Source organism: Electrona antarctica, assembly GCF_951216825.1.
Source record: "Electrona antarctica genome assembly, chromosome: 13".
In the NCBI taxonomy this organism is placed as follows: Eukaryota; Metazoa; Chordata; class Actinopteri; order Myctophiformes; family Myctophidae; genus Electrona; species Electrona antarctica.
The window spans coordinates 22,206,814-22,222,321 of NC_136794.1; the positions used below are offsets into that span (position 1 = coordinate 22,206,814).

General features: G+C 41.2%; 1 protein-coding gene across 1 annotated transcript in view; it reads right to left on the reverse strand.

Moving 5' to 3' along the window:
• Window positions 1-14,460, reverse strand: part of rbms1b (RNA binding motif, single stranded interacting protein 1b) — a 36,207-nt gene extending 21,747 nt beyond the window's left edge. The window contains exons 1-3 of the mRNA XM_079518915.1: window positions 14,177-14,460; window positions 10,125-10,309; window positions 237-295 (exon numbers count right to left, since the gene is read on the reverse strand). Coding sequence (XP_079375041.1) covers window positions 237-295; window positions 10,125-10,309; window positions 14,177-14,227 — 295 coding nt within the window. The 5' untranslated portion in view covers window positions 14,228-14,460. The remainder of the gene's footprint in view (window positions 1-236; window positions 296-10,124; window positions 10,310-14,176) is intronic.
• Window positions 14,461-15,508: the final 1,048 nt, after the last annotated feature.

Here is a 15,508-nt window from a genome sequence, read left to right on the forward strand (position 1 = left end):
CTGTTTGATATAATCTGTGAAAGTAACATAATAAATGACATAAGACATAAGTGACATAATAAATCTGAACATTACAACGTGCAGTTTTGTTATACCAGCCAGGCTTAAGTGCTTATGCCTGGAGGTATGGAAATGGCTATGACTTCTTGATTTGCGAGCATATTTAAGAGAAGATACAGAAAATGCAATGGTTGAAATGTAATTCATGTTAGAAAATGAAAGACACCCTCACACACCTTTGCATTTGTTCGTAGCCTTGTCCAGAATAGCCTTTGTTGACACAATTTTGCCATACCTAGAAAAGGAACAGAAAGGAATCTATTGTTAGCTGGATTATGCACTAGAAGGACGAAGCCAGCTAGAAACGACAAAGAGCAGAGCTTGTGCAAGAATTTATGACATCATTGAAAAAGTATGAGAAACAGGAAGTGGTTTCCATGTGGAGTTTAAACTCTCCACCACGTCAGTGCACTGCAAAGTTAGACAGACCTAGCCCTTTAGCCAAACAAAACCAATGACAGGCCTATAGAATGTAAAACTACAAAAACAACCAAGTACAACAACTAAATATTGACATTTAAACCAGTTGAAGTACACAAGGATCCAGAGCTGTATTGTATGGTCGTAAAAAAACTAAATGAAACCCGCATTCCCCAGCTACATCCTGTGTTCTCACAGCTCTGTGGTATCCTGTCTGACAAATGAATCCCATACTGACCTCCAAACACACTCCACTTTTGTTCAGTACAAAGCTCCCTATACCGAACGCAAAACACTAACTGAACACAACACAGCATATTTATGGAGTGCAAAGCAAGGCAGCCACATACACACAATTTCTCTTCCCAATACCCACACTGACACATTTAGAAACAGGCAGTCCTCAATAACGGTAAACGAGCACCCTAGTACTAGAGAGATATGCCCTGGGGAGAGATGATTAATGAGTGAATTGACTGAGGGTGGACAGCAGAGTTGTGGCCTGGCAGGGAAGTTAGCTATAGTGGGCACTGGATGACAATGAAACCTCCATCTTGAGACCCATAGGCCCAGATAGGTTACCCAGGATCCTGATTCCTGACACATTTGATGTGCGTCTGATGATAGTCCCAGGGACAGGATCACATGTTTATCTGTTCAACAACTTATAAGGATGTGGCTTGATATTTAATGAAATTGCATCATGTATGGTCAATGATAAAGAAGATACTAAACTATGAGATCCCAAAACATGAAATCCCCAAAAAGTGTTGTACTGTACTTGACAGAGGATAATACACAAAGAGAAGATATGTAGCTATAGTCGAAGTATTATTCGCAGCTAGCAATAAAAAAGATTGTGAGCAGTGGCTGAGCATTGTGGAGGAGATATTTGTAATGGAGAAAATGGGAGAAATGGACTGAATAGAACAAGATGACACCACTAACAATGATGGACATTCATGAATGGAATGCACTGTGACTGTAACTGTATGAAAATCTGTAAAAAGAAAAAATCTAATTGTAAAAAAGAAGATTGCATGTCTATGTCTATGTGAGTCATACAAATTGTGCGTAAGGCGTTTTTGTCCCTTATACTGTGTGTGTGTGTGTGTGTGTGTGTGTGTGTGTGTGTGTGTGTGTGTGTGTGTGTGTGTGTGTGTGTGTGTGTGTGTGTGTGTGTGTGTGTGTGTGTGTGTGTGTGTGCACGTGCGTGCGTGCGTGTGTGTGTTTGACTCTCTAGGCTGGTGTGACCTTACGCTGTGCTCCACTGCGTTAAGAGCTGGGTGGATGAAGGGTTTCCACTAATTGACTCCAAATTAATCAATCACTGAAATCACCTCGAGCCGACCAGGCAACCCCCAGCACCACATGCACGACCAGCACTGGCCCCACCCCACACCAATCAGTGCATTATCTGGGGTGTGTGAAACGGCAACGTTGAAAGCAGGGGGCAGGGGAATTGAAGGCAGGGGATTACAACACCCCATCTTTAAGCTGGGATAGGGAGAGTGCAAGGACACAGCTCAACTCCCAGTGCTTTGTGATTCTTTTGGCATTGCAATTCTCATACTGTCTGCAACTACTACTGCCCCGTTATGCACAGTCAGAGAGCAGCTGCAAAAACACACTTCACACTCACTGCTTTCTTCCCTTGGGAAAATATAGCTATAAAGGCCAGTCACACCAAGCATGACAACGATGACGATAACTATAAATATGTTGTTTTAAAAAGCGCTCTAACTCAAATGGATGGCAGCGTCCACGGGAGCGCATATATTGGTCCGACGTACTAACAGTCCGACAGGCATTATTCCGACAACATGCATGGCTGGTTAACACTTAGGCCGCTATCATTTATTGAAAAATTAGGATCTAATTCACGCCAGCATTTTTTTTATTTTAGCTCTTATTTTGAAAAGCCGCCATTTCCGGTCCATGAGCAGTATGTCTTAACCTAGGAAACTACATGGAGCGGACAGGCCTTGTTTACCATCTGAAGCCAGACCGGAGCTCTGCAGAGCTCCAGATCATCATATCTGTGCCGTCAAAGAAACGCTGTTTTGACCAAAATGCCATCTGGGACAAGGAATAGGAGATACAGGCGATTGAAAGAAATGGATAGAATGGATTATTATGGCGACGACAATTTAAGATGGGCGATCCAGTGCTGTGCTAACAACACAGCTAGCTAACCGGCTAACGTGAGTAGCATTATGGCTCGAGCAATCGAACGCGCCATAAAAGCGCAATTGTCGTAGGCCGTCGCCAATGGCGTTAAGCGTCAGTATCAAAATTAGGCTTCAATTGACTTTAATCGTCGGCAATGGCGCGGAAACGGTTAAGACTCACCTGTGGCTCCAGACATACATTGCCGGTTAAAACTCACCCATGGCTTGCCTGTGAGGTTAGGTAGGGTGTCGGTCGGACTAATGCCTGTCGGACTGTGTTAGTACATCGGACGATATCATTTGGATCACTTTCAGCACCATTTTATGAGCGATAGAAGCATTGACAGCCATTCAAAATCCATCAGACATCTGGGATGCAATCTGTCACTCACCCTCTGAAAGTTTTGTTAGTAATGTAGAAGAGACTATGAAGCTAATGCTAATGCTAGCTGCTAGGCTAACTGTCAGTACCTCTGGTAGGGTAAAACTATCTGACCTCCTTATAAATAATAATCAGAGTCAGATTATCCATATATCATATTGCATGCGTCTTTCAACTCCCCCTGTGTCGGCTCTGATAGAGCTGGACTGTGCAGAGCGTTTGATGTCAATGTTTACAGAACGTATCATATGTGAGCATCAGTGTGGAGGATGCTCACATAATTATTGTCAAAAACGATGTACATCCAACAAACAAACAAACCAAACAAACAAACAACTAGTTGCCATATTCCTGAGAGGATAGGTCAAGGTTATCGTAAGTTATTGTGCTCAGTGTGAATGGCGCTATACAATGGTCTGTATATGTTATATTTAAAACATGTTGGTATAATGTTATGAACTTATGATCCATCCTCTAGAAGGTTTTCTGGTCTATTAACTTCTCCTCGCAGTCTGTAACCTTGCAACTGAGCTGCTTGGTGCTGTCAGCCTAGCATCAGCAACTTGAATCGTCTAGAATGTCGTCCCTGCCGGAGTGGCAGGCTGGCAGCGAAGAGAACAATACACTCCCCATTTCACCTGCTGTCTCCTCTCAGCCTTTATCCTGTTACAGTTCCTCTGGGGGATCCTGTTACTATTCCCTTCATGTTTATTGATTCCCGGTGAAACCACTGATGATCAGTGTTTTTGGCTCAGTCTAGCAAGTCAGGCTTTGTGTCTGTCTTCTTCAGAGTCAAACACCAGTGAGGCAAAGACATTTTCATCCCAAGGCCTTAACATAACAATGCATACAGCTTCTTAGAAAGCAAATGTTGTTGGGTAGTACTGGATAGTGCCGTGTGTCCTTTCACAAAATTATAAATATAGGAAATTGGCTTTATGAAATTTTGTTCCAATCCGTTCCAGTCCAATTCAATACTTTGTTATGAAACAAAAGTGCACAACTGCACATATAATGCACTTGAGAGAATTGTTTTCCCTTTAAATATTATCTTGTAGGCTACTTAAATGAAAGCTTTAAGGAAAATATACATTTCATAACATTTTTATGGGAAATTTACAACAATTCTTGAGTGTACAAAATGGCATTTGGATCAGCCTGGATCACAGCCCAAGAAGGTTGACATGAAGGCGCAATATAATTCAAGCTATTATAAATAATTATGTGACCATCCACACTAATGTATGATACGTTCTGTAATCATTGGCATTACTCCAAGAAGCTAAATGTGGAATAAAATCATCTTAACCACTTTATTCCTGGCGTCCCTCCCTATTTCGGCCATGTCATTATAGGCAAAATTAGTCAAAGAACTTCACACAACAGGTCGTATGGTGACTTGTTATGAGCTTGTATATCAGCTATTTTTGCTATTCTATATGGCCAACAAAGTATAAGTGATTAAACATCCCCAAAGGTAAACAAAAGAAGAAGAAGAAAGAAAATACAGGGCATTTGGAAGTCATCCAGGATTCCAGGGCTTTTGGAAGTCATACGGCGGTTAGTTGTACAAGTGGGTAAAACATAACAACAGAGCATTTCTTTTCTCTTGCTAAAACATGTCCAGGAGAAGAAGAAGAATGGTTGCAGCTTTCCGGAGGATTTGTATTATTAAACACTCCGATAATCTTAGACAGATTTTGACAATACTGATTCACATTTGTTACTGTGAGGATATGAAACTAGCAGATGAAAGAAAAGCTCAGAAGACTCTGAATTTAGTTTCTATAGAAGGTGCATTATTGACTCATGTATGCTCTAATGAATGTCTGATAGACATAAAGCAGTATCACATAGACAGTTTCCGTAGAAGGTGAATTTTATGTTGCCCCTGCTTCACATTGAATGTAAGATTGTTGCAAAAAATAGTACCCATTTATAATTTATAAAAAGGGACAATTTCTAGTCCACACGTTTCACCCCAGGAAATAAAGTCAGTGAGAGCAATATGATGCAAAGGTCAAGCAGGTCAAGGACCGGAGGTCATCTCAAGCCCCTTAGGACCAGGAAGGCACGCAGGAGATATCAGCCTTCAAGGCAGCCTGTCAGACATACAGAGCCCAACCCCTTGCATCCAGCAGCCCAACCCAGTAGTCAATTGAGGTGGCAGTCGGCGCTCTTACAACATGATTTACGATTCTGTGCCTATCGCTGAGTAGGCTCAAGCAAACTTCGCAACGTTCGGCGACTCGCTCACTTAAGCTCCGTCGCAGTCTAAAACTATACTTTATCGGTAAATAAAATTGTCCGCAGTTGGGCGGAAAATAGTGTTAAGGGAGGAAAGCCACTGAGGCCGGTCCTGAGATGGGGTATTCGGTCTGTATTAGAATGTGACAACGCACAAGTCCTGTAAAACAAAAGATGTATGTGTGTGTGTGTGTGTGTGTGTGTGTGTGTGTGTGTGTGTGTGTGTGTGTGTGTGTGTGTGTGTGTGTGTGTGTGTGTGTGTGTGTGTGTGTGTGTGTGTGTGTGTGTGTGTGTGTGTGTGTGTGTGTGTGTGCGTGCGTGCGTGCGTGCGTGCGTGCGTGCGTGCGTGCGTGCGTGCGTGCGTGCGTGCGTGCGTGCGTGCGTGCGTGCGTGCGTGCGTGCGTGCGTGCGTGCGTGCGTGCGTGCGTGCGTGCGTGCGTGCGTGCGTGCGTCCGTGCGTGCGTGCGTGCGTGCGTGCGTGCGTGCGTGCGTTAGCTCTAGTACGATTAACTTATCATTATGGAAGTGTCTTGAATTGTGACAGAGCAAGTTAATAACATTAAGTCATTAGCTAACATTGTCATGTATGTTTTGCTAGATGTAAAGATGTAAATTAGGCTATTCAAATTATGACCATCTTGATTGGTATAAGCAACAATATACTATGACCTCTCATGCATTATTGATTACTTAAGGGCTAACAAGCATAGACAAATCAAAAAGCCCAATACACTTCTAAACAGTGAGGGCTATTTAACAGGATGTACATGAACCAATCAATCGTTTGGACAGAACAAATTCTTAAAGGGACACTTCACCATTTTTGCAAAAACAGTTAATGACTTTTAGAAGATTTAGAACACTTTCCTGGGGGTCTTTATGTGTGTTATATGTGGTTTTAGATATTTTAGATCGTAGCAGTGAGCACAGTGTATCTGATGTCATGGACACTGGGTTCACTTACTTCCCCCTATCCACAAGGAGGAGCAGTGCACCAAAGCTTTATGGGAATTGTAGTCCAGGAAGTAAGTGAGCCCAGTGTCCATGACATCAGAGACACTGGGCTCACTGCTAAGATCTAAAATATCTAAAACCACATATTACACACATAAAGACCCCCAGGAAAGTGTTCTAAATCTTCTAAACGTCATTAACATATATATTTTTTGCAAAAAGTGTCCCTTTAAGAAAACAAACCAGACACCTCAAGGGTAGCTCCAGTAATAGATACACAAAAAGGACATCTGTGAACAAACAAATATATTTGTTTTTACCAGCTGCTGTGTAAACACAGCTGGTCAATGTTCTCTCTGCGGTGCTTTCACGCCCACTTGCTGTAGTTAAGACCTATGTTTCTCATTGGCTGTACTGACAACCTATCGTCCTGATTGGCTGCGTCGTCTCTAGGCAACCACACACTTTTTGCCTCTAGCCGACCTCTCAGCCATGGGATATAAGGCAGTAGCTGGTAATTAATTGATGTCATCAATTCTTGTTTTTTTTTTACCACAATTCTATCAATTGACATACATACATAAAACAAATGAGTCTAACTCTAAGGTCATGAATATGGGTTCCATTTAATAACTATGTGATATTTTGTACTGCATGTCAGTCCCTATCCTTGATAAACAGTGTCCACCTACAGTATATCACCTCAAATGGTTTGTCATACCTTAGCAGGCCATATTCTTAAGCAATTTAGACCAGATGCATTATTTGTGTGGAGGGTGGAAATGCAATAGACCACAGTGTACCATACAGCAAATGAGGGGGGGGGGGGTATTTCAGGAAAGGATTATGCTAAATGCAACACAGGGTAAAAAGCATGACCTTATGACCTGCTCTTCATCTTAGCCCTAATTCCAAATCTTATATGGCATCAACGGATTTGCTCGGCCTATGGCACTAACCCTTCACAGAATACAATTCCCTTGCAAACACTAGTGTAGACCTAATATTGCTATAGCCTACAACAAATCTCTGTGTGTGATTTTAAAATGCACGCACGCACGCACGCACACCTGCACGCACGCACGCACACACGCACGCACGCACGCACGCACGCACGCACGCACGCACGCACGCACGCACGCATTCACCTGATGCACTTAAAAACAAGGAAATGTTCGCGGTGTGTAGATGTTGTACCAAGTAACAATAATTATGGGGTGATTCACAAAGGGTGAATCAAAATTAATATGCTGGGTTACACATGCTTGCTCACATACAGATTATTTTTATTTGATGATTTAGTGAATACATTTTAAAGTGTTTCCTCTTAGGCTTTACCCTGTAAGAACAGAGAAAACAAAAGGAATGGCACTTTAAGTAAGTGAAAAGTTACTTGAGTTCAACTGAGCAGATGATCACATTTGACACAATTTCTGAATTTACCCTAAGGAATCACAGACAGTGAACAGTGGCATATGTGCTGTAGTTTGACCCTTATGTTTTATCCATCTACATACATGCTTACAATAATGTCATGACTGCTATACAGATCTCTCTGAACATTGGGGGGGGGGGGGGGGGTTACTGAACGGATGGGAGCAGGGCTTTTGGGAACATATATACTGTATCATCATGTAAGGTATAAACACACATAATGTATTCGATGGCAGAAAACAATGAGAACAGTGTTGTTCGCATTGGATACAAAGCTCCACTGATGTGCCTCATCACCTTCATGTACTCTGTTTTTGGCCAGTCTTCTTGAAGGTCATAATTTCATTTTATATTCCTCCTCTTGCCAAATTTGCCGTGGCTGGTTCACTTCTGTCATAACCTCAAATGTGTAATTCCTCCCCCAGGACCAAAAACTCCACCTACCAGGCTACCATTAACGGTGTATTATTTCTAAGCAATCGTCTTGGTTTACAGAAAGAGAGGGCTTTAAGACTCAACTCGTCATTCAATCTCAGAGTATTAAAACAGAGCCCATTTTCAATAGTAATAAACTGTTACTCACATCATGTCCACAGAGCTTTTCCCATCATAAAGACATGAATTTCTGTATCTACAGTGGTAGCCAATACTAGCCATCCTGGAAACCACCCATTCTACATATTTTGCATTACTACAGGACTATCAGCTACTGCTAACTATTCATTTTGAGTTGTATAGGCTTACAAGAGGCAAGGGATGAATTGTATAAAAACACACAAATTCAATAAAAATGCTAATAAATTGCTGCACAGTAAGCCTTGCCGAGCCATGAGGCCCATAGGGATTTCTGTAGGCAGCTTGATGTACAAGAAAGTACAACACCAGGACATGATGTACAAGTACACCCCCTGGACATGATGTACACACAGCCCCTGGACATGACGCTAGTATGTCGCAGGGACTTGCCCCAATACAACCCTTGATGCTGAGTGCCAAGCAGAGAGGCACTGGGTCTCATTTTTCAGAGTCTTTGTTATGACTCGGCCGGGGATCGAACCCCAACATCCCAAGCCCCCAGTAAGGCTATCCAACGTTGAAGCTGCCACTACCTACTGGCAAAAAGAGGAACTGCAGCACTTTCATGGAGGTGGACAGACTTCCGCTCACTCGAGCCATTGAGTTATAATTGTACTTCCGGCAGTCTTCCGGGTGCTTCAAAACGCCACTGAGCAACTTCCATCGAAATGAATATCGGGGGGGGGCGGAGCTAACGCTCCGGTTCGGTCTCTATCCTTTTATTACTCTATGCAACATCCCAGTCTCAGGGCTCACTCTAACCACAAGGCCACTGAGCTGCTACAACAGTGCTACATTAAGAAAGGTGGGTCTGTTATGATGCGTAGCCCAAAGGCCTTTACACACACGTGATCAACGGATCAAATAAAAAATACTCACCATCAGTGAATATTTTGCATCAAACTATTAATAGTTGATGTCTCATTCATACATGGTGATGCCTTTAATCACTGTAAAAAACATTCCATTCGTACCAAATAAAAATTGCTTTATTGCAGCGTAATATTCATGTTCGATGTGGATGTACTCATGACACAAAACAACAATTAAAACATGTACTGTATAAAAAATAAAACTAATGGAAGGGCCTTGAATCTTATTTCTTACAACTTTTACACCAATACAGTCATGGCCAACTGCTAGTTTGAGTTCTTTAGCTTATTGGTCAAAGGACTCATCCAGAGAAACTACTATTATAGAAGTAATGTAGTACGCTGTTCTGTAGCTGAAGATATTCCAACACCAGTCCCTTGATGGGCATAGTTCAAGCAACCATTAAAATTACATTACAGTTTAAAATCTCAAAGTGTTGTAACTGATATCGTTTTGTTAAAATAAGTGTTATACAGCTCTATATTCCCCCATAACAACCATATATTGTTATATCCAATCAGGACAGTGAAAGTGAAATTGAAAGTAATGAAACAAAACAATTAGCAGATAAAATGGAAGTGGAACACTATAAAATTGAAGCTGACATCTTTGTGGGGTTCTCTCTCCTGAATGAATACAGCTGATAACCTGACAGTAAAATAATCAAAATATATGTTCTGTTTACTAAACTGCTGGAGAGATGGTGAGATCCCTGTTAATGAACAAACACCCTTGCCTTTAGTCTATAGAGTCTATAGCAATGATTACTATCAGCATTAATAGCTTTAAGTTAACAAAACAAACAAACAAAAAACAAATTCACTGAAATATCACTTACACCACCAAATGAGTGTATTACCGTAGTCAAAAACAAGAACAACCACAACAACAACAATAACCCTACAAACAGTACAAACAACTATGCATGCAACTAAACTCAAAGGGCCCCACAGATCAATAATAGCTGATCGATGGCCGATGATGACAAGAGGAAGCGTTGTACTCACGGCTGACAGAGCTTGACCAGGTCATGGTCTGTGGTCGCCGGCGGCAGGCCTCGGATGTAGAGGTTGGTTTTGCTGAGCTGCTCCCAGCCTGCAGTGCTACTGCTGCTGCTGCTGTTGTTGGTACTACTGTTGGGACTGGGGCTGGGCGGAGCCATGGGGTGTTGTGAGGAGGGGGCAACAGGTGGCTGGAGGAGAAGGGAGGGAAACGTACAAAATGGTGTTACGCGTGCGACTGTGCATAGTTCAAAGTCAAAACAACATGCTCACCGTGAACCGTCCATAATCGTGCAAACAGGCATATAGACAAAACGGTGCCAGATGAATGAATCCCACTCACACATTATAGGCTATATGCTGCTGTTCTTTTTAGACATGACCTTTATTTTATTTTGTTAAGCAAATATCAGCAAATTTAAGACAGCTAACCGTTCTACTCTTGAATTTCTTATAAAAGTTTAAATCCAATGCAGCACAAACCATCAGCCTAAGAAGATTGTTGTGTGGTTATACTGGCTAGCATATATCTCCCAGTCACTCTGACTCATGTCAAAAAAAGAAGGGGAAAAAAGGACTGTCCAGATACTCAATCATTTGTGTCAAGTTGGTGTCTGTTCAGCCCAAGGATTAATGTTTCACAGTGTAGTGACACATATCTGCAGAGCAATCTCCTTCACACCATAGCAGTCAGCACAATCACGGTCCACGGGGGCCTGTAGCTCTGACACCACTGTGACACCGAAAGCCAGCGTGTGTGAAAGGAACCGTTCCCAGCAGCCCCTGGGTGACTCTGAGCCAGATAGGTCAACATAAACAATCATATCCCCTAGCATGCCATTACGCTGCTTGACCTAAGCAGTAAGCACCTATTTTAGAATATAGCTTTGCAGAGATGCAAAGCAAAACACATATGCTGCCAAAACGGGTATCACATGATGCAACTTTGTTTCAGTTCATCATCTTCATATGGACATTGCTGACAATACTGTTCTGATCCCGTCCCTCTAAGAAAAGACCGTCAGAGGTTGCGCAATGTTGCCATGTCCTGGTCAGCTTTCCCCCTTGCAGAGCTCTTCCTCTTCTCCAATGACACTGATTAACCCCCCCCCCCCCCCCCCCCCCCCTCCCGCATGCACGCACGCACGCCACACACACACACACACACACACACACACACACACACACACACACACACACACACACACACACACACACACACACACACACACACACACACAGTGGAATCTCGAGTAAGGAAGCTGATGGAATCCCAAGCATGAGGTGGTGACAGGATTGAGCAATCCCAGTCTGGACTCGAGCCGAAGCAGATCTTCTTTGACCGACCAACTGCCTCACATGCCTTCACCAAGGAAACTGACTTGACCTGCAGTGTCCCTGGGATCAGCCTCTCTTCCTTCCGCCTTGTGTGTACATTTTAAATGCAAAACTACCACTGTGTTTCCAGTGTGCTTATGGTTGTCTACAATAAAGCAACTTGCCTCAATTGCAGTTTACGTGTAGAAGTCTTGGACTTCCAGGCTAGTGCTGGAAATTTTTGAATAGCCGATCTGCTAAGCTCACAATGCGTCGCATCCTACTATAAAACAGGATTTTTTTGTATTATTATTATTTGTAAGTAAGTAAGTAAGTAAGTAAGTAAGTAAGTAAGTAAGTAAGTACTAATAACTAAATAAGTAACTATCTGGAAGAGAAACTTATGAGGATGCAGGTAAGTAAGTAACTTACCATCCTCATAAGTTTCTCTTCCAGATAGTTACTTATTTAGTTTTTAGGAAACGGAAGGAACAGACCCTGAAGATAACACAGAACCCAGCACCAAGTATCCTATAATGGCAATTAATCCCACCCTTCTTGAATGTTGGGTTTAAGTTTCGATGAAGAAGAAGAACTGTTCCAAAACTAGTTAGAATCTTTAACACCAATGTTTAAAACAAAGCTTGTATCCAAGTTCTGACATGTTTTATACTTGAACATTCAAATTAACAAATGAAACATAATATCCATAACAATCCAGGTGAAATATTGCAAACAAACAATCATACAATAAAATGTTGAACCGGACAGTTTTATTGTATGATTGTCTGTGTCTTGTATCTCAATACAAGACACAGACATAAGCAACCTTTATGAATGGGTGAACATGCGGAAATTCCTGTCCTGTAATCAAGATAAGGAAGGCTGTCTGCCCTCTCATCTTGATTACAGGACAGGAATTCCTGAACTGTCTACCTTTCTACTAGGAATTGGGAAAAGCTTCTGTGTTTTCTGTCAACTTTGAAAAGCCATGTTCATGTCGAGCTCAGCAATGTGACGCATTTGAATGTAATCGAGGTATAGTCGTCAAAAACTAAGCCATAAATAACCAAATCATTTTTTCATTCAGCACCAGGTATGAGTTATTATTGTACGTTTTTGTTTAGTAACCAAGAGAGGTATCAGGTATGCACTTGGCTGGGCCTATTAGGCCCTATATGGTATATTTTACTAGTATAATTACTACTAATTACAAAGGATACACACACACACACACACACACACACACACACACACACACACACACACACACACACACACACACACACACTGGGTGATCATCCCATTGGAGGGCAACAGGATGTGTGCCACTACGACCTCCAGCTATAGGTTGACAAAGACAATCTTTGGAGAAGAATGCCAGCAGCATGCCATGCAAAGTCTTCGCTAAATGTCAGCGTAAACTCCCCGTTCTGATGGCCTCTGCAGTGCATCGGTTTTCATACATCTGCCTGACTACGTGAGACACTGGGATGGGGACAAGAAGGCATCTTATCAGCTAGGCCCAGACCAGCGGTTTCTGTCATATCCGAGCTGGAAATACACAAGGCTTCCAGTAACTGGCCTCGCCCATGGAGAGCTTACCACGAGCTAAAAGTGTGTGCTGTTAGTATGACAGCGCAAGCATGACTCCAACATGGTCATTAAACACTTTATGCTGAAGGGAATTAAAAAATATATATCAATATGTAACTAGGGCAAAATGAATGCATGAACGAACCATTTTAAACTGTTTATTTGTGCACAGGCAAACAGAATACAGTAGTTATACATACCACCAGGCATATGCTCTGGTCCATAGCTTTAAATCTATGGCCCATAGTGGACCAGAGCTATCTTTCTCCCAAGAAAGAACATTATGAAATCACTATCTTACATAGGCCTACATACACAGACAATACATTACATTACACACACAGACATTACACTTTTATATAGTTTTATGTTGAATAGAAGTTTATAGAAATCTACAGTGGTGCAGGCAAGAGTAGCTAATAAACAAAAAAGCATTAATATTGTTAAGAAAGTTCTCTGAAGCTGCTGTTTGAAATTATATTTTCTGGGCAAATGAATTTGATATGTAACCCATAATAGTTACAGATCAAATATAACTAGTTAACTACTATATAGTTATAGCAAAAATACTAGCCTTGGGTCAAGACTGTTATATATGATGATTTATATTAACATATCATAGATGTACGCCTATATTTGATCGATTTTGACATAATGACATTTGCATATCAAGTAAAAGTCAAACTCGATAAAATGCATAGATATCATAGATACGTGGATACCATCCAAGGTTATCAGAACGCAATAGGCTAGGTTTTGTTTTTCTAACATCAATCAACATTGATGGGTTTACATTAGCAACTCACCAAAAACACCAAAGTAAATCTCACTCATATAAGGTAGTCATAGACTACAACTCTGCCTATATTTATCCGAACATAGACGTGTAATTTAATCGACATTCAGGTTATCTCTCGCATAGGATATAGCCTACAAATATCTTACATTTGATGAAGTCCTACGACATTGTCAAAACATTTAATAACACGTAAAGAAAGCGATATAACCTGTTCGGGAGGTTATATTCATGGGTAAGTTTTTACAGATGAAGGTGACAGGCAGCAAGCTCTCTCAGACCTGTTTTGCGACTTCCCCAAGTCAGCTTTAGTGGGTATGTTGGACTTTGTAAATACAAGGTTATTTACCTGTTTGCGATACGGAGTCCTCAGGGGGTTGCCAGTATTAGCAAAAATCATCCTCGGTCCGATAGTAAAGATCGTTTTTTCTTGTTACCTTGTTTCCCCCTATAGTTAATTATTTCTAACTATTAACATATACAATTGACCACATAAATATCCGCCTTATTCGACTAAAACACACGCAAACAGAATTATATGCATAACTGTAGCATATTCAACTGGTAACTTACTACACGGTAATGTAAATCTCCGTGAATAGTCCCAACTTCAATTGCCCAACCCCGTTTGTTTGACTAGGTTCATTGATTTGCAGTCAGTCCTACGCAGAACAGCCCCTGCTACGGTGGGAGAAACCATTTTGCCATCCGGTACAGGGATTCTCTTTTTTGTCAGTCGGAATAAAATACATTCAATTGCTTATATTTTTCTATTCTAACAATATGTAATGGGGTGAACTTCACGTTATAAATAAATACCGATACTTGCGACTGCTTGCATTAAGCACGCTATCTAAATGATACAATCTTGTTACTAATGTTTCACCTTTCCTTAGCGTTAGTACAGTCGAGAATGCATACTTAACATTCCACAGTGCGGCCGGCCATCAGTGTGATATTTTGACCAGTTTAGTGTCAATCTACTTTCCTGTTTTAAGTTCTTTACAAAAATGAAAGATTACACAAATGTAACTCCATAAAGATGGAGCACCTAGTTGTTTATATTGTTCACCGTATTCAACAAGAGTAGCACCTCTATGATTCCGTTAAATGCCATGAGGATACCTGTTTATTACACAGGTTTTCAGCTTTTTAAATACTGTCCAGTAGCCCTTTGTCGCCTGCCCTTTGATCAAGCAAATTGATCGTGTAACAAAAATGTTGCTTGTTCAAAATTATTCATTCATCATTAAACAAACTCAACATAGCCTAGCCTATATGTACATTTTACATCAATATTTACAAAATAGTAAATACAAATGTAAAACTTAATAAAATGTCAGATATCCTTGTACCAATTCATACAAAAATAATCTCCAAACAGCCAATTTGGGATTTTATTAAGGGTACGCCTTTGTTTCAATATATAGGCTTAATGTAGGCATTATTTTTCTAAGCTTGATTGAAAGAGGTGGCTTCCATGATAGCAGGAACACCATAATAAGTCTACAACAGTATCTCTAAATGTGAGTGATATGGGGGAGCTCTTTATTGAAGCTGGTATAGTGACTAGAGAATATACAGGGGTCAGGCTAAGCTATAAATCAAAAGCAATTCACCCACTGCTGTCAACTGCTGATTGGAAAACCAACACTGGTGGTGGAGAATGTGAATTAATGGT